The sequence below is a fragment of the Elgaria multicarinata genome, chromosome 2 (assembly GCF_023053635.1).
Source record: "Elgaria multicarinata webbii isolate HBS135686 ecotype San Diego chromosome 2, rElgMul1.1.pri, whole genome shotgun sequence".
NCBI classification, from domain to species: domain Eukaryota; kingdom Metazoa; phylum Chordata; class Lepidosauria; order Squamata; family Anguidae; genus Elgaria; species Elgaria multicarinata.
In genome coordinates, this window is record NC_086172.1 from 52,552,660 (window position 1) to 52,566,443 (window position 13,784).

General features: G+C 41.6%; 1 protein-coding gene across 8 annotated transcripts in view; it reads right to left on the minus strand.

Annotated features, from left to right (window-relative positions):
• The window catches only part of FMNL2 (formin like 2), a 212,310-nt gene that overhangs the window by 69,827 nt on the left and 128,699 nt on the right, over positions 1-13,784 (minus strand). For 4 of the 8 annotated variants that reach the window (XM_063116543.1, XM_063116546.1, XM_063116544.1 and 1 more), the window contains exons 4-7: positions 12,321-12,397; positions 9,103-9,186; positions 5,828-5,980; positions 1,302-1,421 (exon numbers count right to left, since the gene is read on the minus strand). In XM_063116543.1, coding sequence (XP_062972613.1) covers positions 1,302-1,421; positions 5,828-5,980; positions 9,103-9,186; positions 12,321-12,397 — 434 coding nt within the window. The remainder of the gene's footprint in view (positions 1-1,301; positions 1,422-5,827; positions 5,981-9,102; positions 9,187-12,320; positions 12,398-13,784) is intronic. The other 4 variants (XM_063116548.1, XM_063116551.1, XM_063116549.1 and 1 more) reach the window with 1 other exon arrangement.

Here is a 13,784-nt window from a genome sequence, read left to right on the forward strand (position 1 = left end):
AGAGGCAAATGAAAAGAAAAAGTGGATTTATAACAGAGACCATGTAGGATTTGCATATGGCACATATTTATGTAGCTGGGAGTCAATGTGTGCTACAAAAACTAAAGTAACTACAAATAAAACTATACCAGGCAAACTTTGACTCGGCATATACTTACTGGTATTCTTCCCACCCACCACCTACCCCTGTGTAATTAAAAATCTATGTGTTTTAACTAACAAGAAACATAGTAAAAGACTGGGATAATACAGAAACATAAAGACTACAGCAGCTGCAATAAAACTTTGAAGATCATTACAAGCTAAACACAGTTTGAAATAATTCAGGCTTCTAAAAAAGCTTTAACTTGAGCTCCTTGTCACATTGGATGCACTATATTTCATGTGAGCAGAAGTTCAGATGGAGGGAAAGTAACAGAGGGGCAAATGGAGGATCAGCTATATTGCACATAAAACAAATAATAAAGCAATATTCCCTATAATGAGAAGCAAAACAAGATAATTTTTTTTAAAAAAATAGGCTATTCCACGTAAAGAGAAACCAAATGCAGCAATAAATTTTGGATACCAAGTCTTCTCCCAAGCACTTCCTCATTAATTTTTATGTTGATTGAGACAATGGGTTGCTTTGATGAACAGTCAAATAACTTTGTAAAAAGGTTCTGTATTAACTATGCATACCTAAGGAAGGAACAACTAGGAAAGTGTTAGAATCACTTTTAAGGTTTTAGCCAGTCTAGAATGTTGCAGATAAACTGAACTTGTAAAGTAACCTGGAAAATAAATCTGTAGGTAGTTTTATAAACTAAAAAAACTTAAATAAAGTCCCTTGATGACAGTGACACGCTCTGAGCAGAGGTCAAGCTAAAGCCTTAAAATTACATACTATAAAATACTATGAAAACCAATATAGGATTAAATAATGCCCAATAAAATCTAAACAACAAAAATTGTATATTCTGTGGTTACAGCTAAATAACTTACCGCAGATAAAGGGGAATTGAAAAAAATCAAACAAGCCGCTCTACCACAACCCACAGGGTTTGCTCTCCCAAAATTCCTGTTTAAAAGTTTTTTTTACACCCGTCACCACCAGCAGCCCCACAAACACAGAGTAAGTTTCAGCATATGAAATATAATGAGATAGCCAACATCTGAGACACTGAAAGTCCCTGTAGTTGGAACCTTTCATGTATGATGATGCGGTTACCGTCATTATAATACATGGAAAGCAGTGCAAAAGAACCTGCTGCCATGAAGAGTTCCGTTTTCCTGGGTGTAGCTTTACACCCATGACTTACGAGATTTTCCGGCTTGAAGCCTCAGCAGCTGAGTGTAAAGTGAAGCCGCTCCAGAGGCAGTTGGGTGAAAAGCAGCTCTGGCGGCGTTTGAACTGAAGTTGTTCAGGCAGACAAACCATTCTGGTGGCATTTTGAGACAGGGATGAGCATGGAGGAGAAAAAGAGAAGGAAGCAATGAGAAGGAGACAGTGAGGAAGATAAGGAAATGAGGGTGGGGAGGAAAAGCACAGAACAGAGGCACTGATACAGAGGGAAGAGAAGGTTTCCAGTGAGGGGGGTACATGAAAAAGGAGAGGAAGAGAAAAAATGTAAGCAATGTGTAACGCACACCTGAATTCTGCATTTCTTCTACAAATGTTTCCCAAAAGAGTGGGGGCGGGGAGAGAGAAAACACAACTGGAGTCTACATAATAAGAACATTAAACCTTGAGCATGTAACTGTTTATTTATGGCACTTTAAAAACCAATTTTCTTAAATGCATCTACAGCCTACAATAAGCACAGAGATACTGCAGGATTGGATTTCCTGCAGGTCATCAACTGCCCTACTGCAGTTTCCTGGACCCTGTGTAGACAGCTTTCGAATTATTTGGCCCATCAGAGATTTCCGGCTACCGTTTTACTAACACCTTCTTTTCCATTTTTTAAGATCAAACCTAGGCCTAACGCTTTGATCTTCTCTGAACCCTTCATTCCAGTTGTGTGAATCTCTTCTGTAAATCATCAGTCCTCTGATGATGCTGACCCCTAAAACAGTACCATCTACTGAGCCTGCTCTATGTCCAGTGTTGCAGCCTGACCAGACAAGGCTGAGGTCCCAAGGATATTAGTGAAAGGTGTAGCACAAAATTCTATGTTCTAAGCGCTCAGTGATTTCAACATTTCTTCACTTTTAATGTCAGCCAGCAATATTCAAAAGGGTGAGTGCACTTGAAACAATGGGATATTAAATATCAATGACCCTCTTTAGATGCCACCACTGAACAAAACAGAGTCAGTTCGCACATATGTCAACTCCCAGCTGAGCACATCACTACATTCATAGTTCAGTTTGTATGAAGCTGCTGTCTGTGTAGATCTGTACCTTGACATTGTTAAACTATGTACAAATGCTTGATTTCTTTGATGGTGACAGCTTCAAAAAGTGCTGATCCACTGATAAACGCAGAGGCCCAGTTAACACACATGGCATCTCACATGAGCCAAGCCAAGCCCAGACTGACTGCAAGCCAGCCAGCAGCCCTGGGGACCACTACACGTCTGAACCTGCCGACAGTCATCAACTGTATTTATTTAATTATTATTTTTATTAAAACATTTGTATCCCGCCCTATTTCACTGGGATATCAGGGCAGCATACAAATGGAATCAGAACAACATAAAACAATAAATATACACAGCAAAAAATGTATTAAATCATTAAACTAAAACCAGTAGAAAAGTTTAAAAGTAGTAAGAACAATCGAAACAATTAAAACTATGTGAACCTTGGAGAATTTAGCCTTCAAAGGCTTTAATAAAAAGCCATGTTTTAAATTGGCACCAAAATGAAGCCAGCATTTGCACCATTCAGGCCTCCAAGGGGAGGGCATTCCACAACCGGGGTGCCACCACAAAGAAAGCCCATTTGGTATTTATAAAGCAGCCATTTGCTCAACCATGTGTTTTATCCAATGTTAGTCTAACGTAAGTCCCCTTCATTTCAATAGATCTACTACTCTAAATAAGACTAATGTTGGACACAATCCAAGATACCTGCATCTACTTCAGTGTCAAATTCACAAGAATTGGATAAAAACGTGGTAAATTCGCTGATGTATGACTTTGTGTTCTATATTTATTTTTGATGATGATACCAAAAAACAAAGAATGTTTTCATTTATCAAGAAGCAGAAGGATAGAGATGTCTATTCAAGAAAAAAGAAAAGAAAAACACTATGGAATTGGAGAAGTGCTAGCTATGGAATAGTAGCTGTTGTTGTTTTTGGATGTTGTTTTTGTATCGGTAATTCTGCACAGGCTTAGTCGAATAGTGAAATGAAGCAAAAAGTACTAAGTCATAGCTCTTGAAGCAGGAGCCACAATGAAGATGCTTTAGGGCACAATCCTCTGCAAGTTTAGACAGAAAAAGGTCCTACAACTCGCAGCATTCCCCTGCCAGCAAGTAGGGCTTTTTTCTGTCTAAAATTCATAGAAACATAGACTAGAAGAGTTGGAAGGTGCCTATAAGGCCGTCAAGACCAACCCCCCAATCAACGCAGGAATCCACCCTAAAGCATTCCTGACAATTGATTGTCCAGCTGTCAGGTATGAACAAATTCAAAGGATTGTTGCCTTAGAATATGAGCTAATTGGTCTACTTATAATTTACTACAGGGAAAGGCCCTTTTAGAATCGAAGGCTGCAATCCTATCAACTCTTACATGAGACTACCTCCTACTAAACCCATGCTGAAGACATGCATACAATTACGCTGTAAGGCTGCAATCCCTAAGGACACTCAGAATTTCAGTCAGGATTCCTTCTATGTAAGTAAACAGGCATAGAATTGCACTGCATAAGTTCCTCTGGTATTTTTGGCTACTCCACGAAAATTTGAAATGTTTTCATGTATGCTGGATGCTGAAGAGCTAGTGAGGCAATATGAAGCAGCAAGAGTTTGAATAAAAGGCAAAATAAATAAATATTTTGTTTTCAAATTGATACTTAGTGTTTTTTACCAAGTTGTACAGCCAAGATTTCCTACAGGAAAGTGAGAACTGACACATAATGTAAATTAACAGCCCAATTTCCCATTATTCTTTTCACGTGACTAAAACTGGAAGGGGGGGGGCTGTGCTCTGGCCTCTGGCCTGCCATCACCTCCCCTGCTGGCCACTCCCTTCTGCTATCCATGCTTTGTGGTCATATCTACAGAAGGGAAAACTGCTGAATATGTGTAGGCTTGTGATTAGGAACCCTGACTGTGCAGGACTCCTACACACATTCAGCAGCCAAGCTCTCAATGTATGGACAGCGTGGGGGCAGGCTGAGGAGGGGACACAGCAACTGGAATGACACATGCCTCATTCTGTCTCCATTCAAGCATAATTGTGTGGAAGGAACAGACCAAATCAAGTATTATACTTATGAATAAAGGCAAAACATGGGTGAGGGGCGCTGTGGCGTTACCCACATTTCTATTCCCTTAAGTATGTCTGTGTGAGTATATCTAGGGAGTACGGAATGTTGGGCTGAGTGGGTGTGGCTGGTGATTGTGTGGAAAAGGGGGAGGAGTCTATATATGGGGGAACTGAGTGGTTTGAGGTGTTCGGTTGATGATTGGGTTTGGAGGGTAGATGTGTTTAGCTGTGTGATTTCTTGTCAGGAATTGTGTGAGGAGTGAGTGAAAATAAGATCATAGGGACTAAGGATTTTTATTATTAGATTTGTTACTACCAGTATTCTTAAGAATAGGCAGGAGTTGAATAGAATTTGAAGGAACTAAGAACTGTAAACAACAATACACATTTCCTTTATTTTGCTACCATAAAACCACGTGTCAGTTTGGCTGTGTCTCCTGCTCTATTAGTTCATAAATAAACACATTACATTAAACCTTCAGCCTGCTATATTCACAGAAAAGCCTTTTCCAAAACTCCTTACCTTTTCCCTCTGCTATAAGGGAAAGGTTATACTTTTCTTTTTACCCCTTCCTCAGGTATTTAAGTGGTGGTGCTTAGCCTGAGGGAGGTGTGCGCGTCAAAGCCTTGTGTGTGAGGTGGCGGTGTCGCAGGCACAGTGAGTAATCCTGGCCCGAATGCCAAGTACCCCTTCCTCTGGTGTTCCTATATACAAAACAAATGTTTGCAGGGAAGGGACCTTCATGCATACAGCTGGAGGCCCAAAGCCCACCCCCTTCCCAGAAGTCATTCACATTATACACATGGGTGAGGGGCTACTCTGTACATAAAATGTACGGGCAGAACTACCTGTGCAGCCTCGTTCTCATGTTGCTTTTATTCACAAGCATAATGTCGGAATAGGACCTGTAACACTCAAATAGGGCTATAATAAATACCACAGGTAGTGGGCTCAACATATACATATTATATAGCTTCTCAAACATATAAGACCAGGTCAGGTTAATCTGAATTAGTTCTGTGTCCATTTTTGGTCTGTATTCACATTACAAAGTAACAAGAGCTCTCCAAAGTGCTGACAGTTTTCGCAATGTAACCAAGGAGCTCTTCAGTGTACCAGAACTTAATTGCTTTCCAGTTTCACAATATAAACAAATTGTGCATGGTAATTATTAGCCAAGCAATCCGCTGCAAAATAAAACATCACAAGAAAATTATAAACTGGGCTCATTACAATATAAATCTTTTCCCTCTCAGGAATATTTAATTTAATGAGAATGGGAGTGGCTTCTAAGCAGTTGTCAAAATGTATCACCAGTATAACAAGGGTGGCAATCAACCTAAAAAGTAACAAAAAATAGTATTTTCGCCCATTCATTATCTGTAGTCCTCTTACTTCCTTACCTTAGAGTAGAATGCCTGCTAGATCGGGAAATGCTATTGCCAACAGGAGAGGGTAAGTTACTTCCACGATGGAGATCTTCAATGGATCGGCTCCAAGGTTTGGATTTGTCCATTGAGTTTTCCATATTGTTTTCCAAACTCTCAAAGTCAAATCTGAAAGGAAGCAGGCATTTCAATGCAGTTTTAAAACAAAACAAAAAGATCAAGAGTGAGCAAGAGAAAGATGTAGACAGATTTTTCCTTCCTGCTGCTGAACATCTGCAGATTCATTATGTCCCAATAGATTATATTCAATAATAAAGCAACAAAGCACACCATAACACATTTCCCCTTGAGCTGAAACAAAGTGCTGGTTGCACGTATATTTCACAGTACATTTGGATCTTTGGAAATAGAATGAGGGCTGTCAACTGAGAAATTGCTTGATTTCTCGGAGGTTGACAAATCTCCAGTGCTGTGGAAGAGATGAAATCTCAGAGCTCTCTTCATTTTCCTTTTAGTAATTGATTATCTGTTATATTTATAACCCGCCTTTCCTACAAAGAGCCAAAGGCTGCTTCCTCTCGTTCCATTTGAGATATACAATCTTTAAAGCAGGGGTGCATAACCTCAAGGCCAAAGGCCAAATCCGACCCTCCTAGGATGCCAATCCAGACTTCTGGGATTCCCCAAATAGCTACGTCCCTTCTCCTTATTCTACCCCTTTCGCCCAACCACCAATCAGGTTTTGTGCACGTTTTTTCCTCATTCTAAAGGTTTGAAATGCCTCTCCAATATGCTGGTATTTTTTTTAGTATGTCAGCCCCACCGTCTTTGCCTTTGGTCCCACTCACCACTGGAATGTGGCCCCTGAAAGCTTCTCCTAAACAGCATGTGACCCTTGGCCCTTGTACCTACAAACAGCATGTGACCCTTGACCCTTGTACCTACAAACACATTTTTCGGCCACACGACATTTACCCCTCTTTTAAAACATTTCAGTTTATTCCAATTCAAGCAAAATCCCAGCCAAGCTCTTTTCCAAGCAGTGGAAACACTTGCACATATCTGGCCTAAACTCATCTAAGAGCCTGCAGACCTGCTCCAGAATAACCGTGAATCAAACATAAGCTGTCGTGCCTCCGGCTGCATTCATGATCTTTCAGAGCATTTGGGGCTGGAGAACAGAAGCCTCTCGCAAACAGGGAGGGGAAGGGGGCATAGCAGGATCACTCCCCAAAGCCATCTCCCTGCTTCCCACCCCTCTCGGTAGAAGTACAGCATTGTACGGGGATTTCACACGAGAAGCTAATTACATGTGGCATCCACACGCCTCCTCGAGCGCTCCCAAATAGCCACCACGCCACTGCCATTATCACACTGTAAATATGCTCAGGGTTAATTAAAAAATTAGAGAGGGGCAGGGAAAGCAGAAGCATGGCTGTCATGTGCTTCTGCTTCTTCTACTTCTGCTGAAATGTGCAAAGCAAATCTCACCCAAAGTGACATCCAGTCCTCACCGCAGCAAAGATATGATGTCTGACTTCGCAATGGGAAAAAAAAACTGCTTTTGGGGAGGGGCCATGGCTCGGAGGTATAGCACAGGCTTTGTAGGCCCAAAGTTCCATGGCTGTCATCTCCAGTTAAAAGGCTCTTGGCTAGGACTTGATGAGAAAGGCTCGAAACCCTGGAAAACTGCTGCCAATCAGAGGAGCAAACTAAATTGACCTGGGTCAAAGGCAGTTTGCCTTACAGGGCTGGAAATGCCTTTGCTTTCGCCACTTCAATAGAACTTTTTGAATTGGCTTTCACTATGCATTCTAAAAATATGGGCTATCTGCTCTCAAGGTGGATGCAATGAGCCTCACATCGTTCCTGTTCAGACGACACCCTAAGCCACGGTGGTTAAGCATTTTGAGCTAATCATTGGCCCCGTTCAGACGACATGCTAAACCATGCTGCTTAACCACAAAATGGTTAATGGAATGCTTAGCTGTGGTTAACGGTTTATACTGTTTGTTTTATACTTTGAATGGTTTTAGTTTTTGTGAACCGCCCTGGGAGCTTCAGCTGTTGGGCGGTATAAAAATGCAAATAATAATAATAATAATAATAATAATAATAATAATAATAATGATGATGATGGTGTCATCTGACGTGTCTGTGGTTAAGGGGCTATGGTTAATGGTTTAAGGGGTTTAGGCATAGAGCTTCCAGTAAAGAGTTGCCTAACTAGGCAGGGCTACTGTAGCCAGCGGGCTCTATGGCTGCTCTGGACTGCTGATTGATACGCTCGCTGAGGCTGCCATTTTGTGTTTAGCATTAGTTTTTTGGAGTGATTTTTGCTCTTCTTAGCAAAGCATGCTTACAGTTGAGCTTTTTAAATCCCCACTTGCAATTTCCCCAAACGAAGCATCCGTTTCTCCTACCTTGTTGAAGCGCCATTACACCTCTCAGGTTCTGATTACTGTGGCGACACTGCCTGATGACGCAGCTAGTGTAGCCGTCCCTGAAGGCTTCTGCCTCCCCTGTGATGACTAGAGGTTTAGCAGGCATAGCGATGCAGAAAGCAAAGGAACCGCTCACTAAATGGGGCAATGTTTGTATGTAATTGCTGATTTCATTGGTGCATGCACTAAAATGACAGCCATAACTGTCAGGGCTCCTAGCGCTAGGGCTGCTGGGATACAGAGTGGATCACTTGGAGGAATTGGGTGCTCCACTAACCACTTTGTGGTTAGCGTCTGGTTAAGGAAAACTTAACCACAAAAGGGTTAAAAGTGTTGTCTGCAAGCATTCAGCATGTGGTCAGCATTAACCACAGCTGAACATGGTTAAGCTAACCACAAAGCCTAAAGTGTCCTCTGAACCAGGCCATGATGTCTTAGTGTGTCACGTGAACCACGATGTAGCATATCGTGTGAACCATTCTGAACCATGGTGGCTACATGACCATGGTTTAAACATGCTCACTAACCATTTGCTGCAAAAGGGTTAGCGGCCTAACCATAGCTTAGCATGTTGTCTAAACAGGCCCTGTATAGACTCGAAAACCACCATAGCATCCTATGTTTCCAAAACTGCCATTACCATTCACCACCCTACAATATCCTGACATAAAAGATTTCTGGCACCACCTCTTGAAAACAGACATACAATTGTTAGAATGACAGATCATTGCACCAATTTTGATATAATCCTTTAGGGAACTGTGATGCATTAATATTACCAACGGAGGAAACCAATGCACTTTTTTATGCTTTAAAAGGTGAACGTATAAGCCATGTCTTACTTACGTGACTGCATATTGTGCAAAAGACAAGTACTCCACCAGAACATCCAGGCCTTTGTTTTCTTCATTCAAAAATTCCCTGACCCATCTGTTAGAACAAATAATTCAAAGAGATATGGATATTTGTATTTGTGCAAGAAAAGCTTCCCTCCCCCACCCCTCAGCCATTCATTACAGAAAAAAAAAATACACTGTGTAAAAGAATATCTGGGCAGGGAATGTAATAATGTCACCAATGCCTGACAACTGCAAGACCACTGCCTATTCTCAGGGCTGGCCCTACAACTGGATAGAGAGACAACCCAGTGAGAGCCACTGTGGTGTAATGGCTAAGGTGTTGAACTAGGACTTGGGAGATCTGAGTTCTAGTCCCCCCCTGTGCCACTGGCCAGTTTTAGGCCAGTCACTTACACTTAGCCTGCCCTACCTCAAAAGGTTGTTGTGAGAATAAAATAAAGTGGCTTACAAGGTTTAAGAACCTTGTAAGCCACCTCGGGTTCCTTGCAAGAGGGAAAAAAGACTGGACATAAATGTCATAATAATACAATAATTTTAAGAACCATCTCAAACAAGATTTGGTAGTACTATTAGAGGTCTACAAATTGGCAATTATTATATTTATTTTTATCATTTTACAATTGGGGCGGGACCAGGTGTCAACTGGATTTTCAGCTCAGGCATCTTTGGCCGCCTCTGCATAAACCTAGTGCCTCTGTGAAGGATATGTTTTATTATTTGGGAAAACCTGGAAGTGCACTTACACAAGAGGACAGCCAATGAATCAAACAATATCATGAAGGCAACACCAAGCAAGTAAACAATCAAGTCAATTGGACTGTGCCAAAATAAAACCAAATGCGTTTTGAACATTCCGTGGGTTCTTCTGCAGGGGTAATTGCATCCAAACCATAGCAAATCTGCCGCATGATATTCTGTTACATGGCTCAATTCTTAGGGAAACTCAAAGCCTGGCAAACCCCTGGAGGGTTCAAAATGGATTTTAATTTGGCATAGCCTAGTAACACATGATAGTATTGCACCTACTAATCATTAAAGTTATATAATACTATATGGAGAAACCTGAAAAGCATTTCGTTTAATAAGAAGGAAGCCTTCACTGCAAGCTTGAGATATTATTCTGGAGCAACCCAGCTGCCTTTAATGGGAAATTACATAAACTGTGGTGTCAGGGAAACAGCACTTAAACTTGATAAATGGAGTTGCTTAGACCACCACCACTGAGCTGCGGACTTCCCGAATGAAGAAATGGTAGATATTATTTGGATGTCTTAGTATACAAGCAGCATAACCATTCTAGACTGGGCTCTGTTCCAAATCTATAGCCATCCCCTTTCAGGCACCACAGATGCAGCCGATACTGGAGGACCCTTCATGGGTTTGTTGAAATATAATAATTAAAAGTAATTAAGTTCATGTTTCCTAAGTATGGGCGTCTAGCAAACTTTCAAACAGTTGCACAACGGCAAAACGTCAGCAACCTAAAGGACATGCAAAGTGCTGTGCAGCTTGTGCAAAATTGTGTTCACCTTTTTGGTCTTGCGACAGTGAAAAAATAGTCCTTCAACTGAAGAATGCTAAGGCCTAAAACCATAGGGCGGGGTGAGCAACACGTGATTTGCAAGTCACATGTGGCCCCCACAGTCCCCCATGCGGCCTCCCATGCCCCCCCAAAAGTTGGGGAAAACAAAAATAAAAGTAAAAAATTGATGGCAAACTGCTGCAGAAGTTTACTCCATAACTGCCCAACCCTGCCAGAGAAGAAAGGCTGCAGCTCAATGGTAGTGCTCATGCTTTGCATGTAGAAGGCCTGAGCTTCCCCTCAAAAAAACTCCACTTTCACAGCAGACACTTATGACTTCAGAGTCCTAATGAACCTAGCAGAAGCAATCTCTACATTCAGTCACAGCCAACATCTGGGGAGCTAATGTTAGGGTAATAAATTTCGCTTGGCATTTTCATACAATTTGCTTGGCATTTTAAAGAGGTTAGTTCTTTATGAAAAAAAATTAAAAAAGGAAAAAAGAAGATGACATGCTGACAACTTCTATGAGATATTTGGTTTGGGAAATATTCCTGAAGTTTGCAATTTAACTGATGACAAAACTGCTGCAATTGCTTACAGACTTCACTGGCACGGCATTTCAAAGATGCCGCTGAAACATTTGCTTCTCTGCCAACTATGTATCAGAAATGTTGGCCTAGCTTTGGTATGTCATGGTCAATTTCACTTCAAAGAGGCTTTGCAAAAGGTGGGGAGACAGGGCGGGAGAACTAGAAGGTTTAACAGAAACAGTTTATGAAAGCGCTATTGGAGGCGTGCACATGCACTTAAAATATAGCTCTCTTTTGGAGCAATGCTGCAGTTGCTGAATTGCCTGCCCCTAAACTCTCACTGCCTGAGCAAAACATTCAATGCAGCAGTGGTTTCCAACTGTGCTTCAGGGAACCCTGGGGCTTCTTATTAGAGGGTCCTCAATTAGAAGATGATTAATGGCAATCAAAGTATCCAGAAAGGCATTTGACCCACCACAAGAGTGTCGGGTGCATTGTAGAGATCACTCATTTGAAATGCAGTGACAACAAGGCTTAGCAGGTCTGGCCAGTACCTCATGCATGCACTCTAGAACAGGAGTAGGTAACTTTTGGGTGGGTGGGCACATTTGGTAATTTGAGTAACTGTCCCGAGCACCATCGCAAAATGGCTGCCATGGGAGGTGTGACAAAGGACAAGTAACCTGCCCAAAAGACTTGGGTACAAGGCCTCAGCAAGCTCTGATCTTCAACACACTCAACAACTCCTTTAAACCCCACATTTTCAGGAACAGCGGAAACTTATTTGACAGCAATCCTAGCTGCCAGTAAGAAATATGTTAATTATTAATTTTTATGTGGGAGCAGTAGGGCACCTTGGCAGACACCAAGAAAGGTGCCTGGGAGTGCACTGATTTCACCAGGTATCAAGTTGCTTATACCTGCTCTAGAATATGTCCCAGAATTCTCTGCAGCAGAAGTAGGTCATGGCAGTTATTTAGGAGTTCCTCAACAGAAGAGTAAATGTAGTGGGAAGGATTCCCTAAAGTAGCAGCCTTGAAAAAACTACTCCTATATTGTTATTTTTTTCTTTCAATCAATGGCACAATCGGGACTGACTAACTCTGGATGGTTTATGCCCAATGTCATTAAAGAAGAAAAATGTCTTACCCAATGTGATTGGTTCTTAGAGAAATTTCTAGTTCTCGTAATACTTGTGTAGATTCTTGAACTCTCCTCCTAAATTTCTGCAATTTACAAGGGAGGAAAATTATTTGTGTGTGATTATTTAGATGAACAAGACAGTATACAAATTTCCATGACACAGTGAATGTATAAAAACACTGAGAAACACATTTAGATACAAATTCTGAAGAACTACACTGCTAATCAGAAAACAGTAGAATACACACTCTCCTGGTGTGAGAGAGATTACCCTAGGGGAATGTGGCCATCTATATAGGTTCAAACAACCAAATTATCCTGGATGAAAGAGCTCACATCAAGGTATTTCAGTTGTCTATATGGTCACCTTGGCTTGTGGCACAAAATATCCCAGGACTGGCGTTCTCAGCACTGTCAAACAAATCTGCAAAAACAAAGGTCTCATCCATACTCCAAAGAGATGGGTGATGCCTCACCGATGTCTGCAGGTATGTCACTTCCTCTTCCTCCCTGTTTGAAAGGATTGCTTTGCTACCCCTTAAATACGTTGGTCCATCTGGACGGAACCATAAAGGAGAAAGGGCAAGCAGCAGAATTCAAAATGAATGACTTGTTGTCAGTCCATATCTCCACATTATGGTAGTTCCTGAGCATGAGCATTCCAGTAGTTCATACAACATTGGCTGAGTTTAACTAGGCCATTTCTGGGCCAGCCTTGGCCAGTGGAAATAACAGCCAGGTATATTTGGAGATTTTTCAAATGGCTCCCCTGTTATCAGGATCACACCAAACCAGGTGGATTTTTTCAGTAGAGAGTTTTACAAGAACAGGATTATATGAAAGTTTTTTAAAAATCAAGCTTTTCAGGCTTCATTGCTACGACTGCCAATGGAGTGGGGAGACGAGAAATAAACACTAAGGGAATTTTTTATTTATGAGTGTCTATTAGTTCTCTGCACTGAAAGATCAACCACCTGCATTGCAGGGGGAAAACCTGGCCAGATGAGTATAAACTCTTTCAGGCACTTGAAAGTCTATAATGGATTTGAACTTGCGGCCTACTCGTGCTGTGGCCTGCAACCCGTAAACATTGCAGTGCCCCATTTTACTCAACCTCCACTAAAACTTCATCTTACGCCAGGTGTCCACAGGGTCTGTCATACCCATCAATTCTTTGCCTACTGATGTAGAAAGACATCCTTCAGCCATAAAACTATAAAACGGAGTATGATGTTTTCACTTCAAAACAAAAAAGCAGGGGAGAAGCACTTCTCAACCCCAGTGGGCCTTTCCTATCAACAAAAAAGCATGGCCCCCATCATCAGTGGAATCAGGCAGTGCAATTTCTCTTGGACTATACCACATCTGGCTATGGGTCTTTATGGGGAGGGGGGCAGGGAGAGAAGGATCTATACTTGAATGTTCCTCTTAAAACACAAACCACCCTGCACGTGCAGAATTCTCCCATTG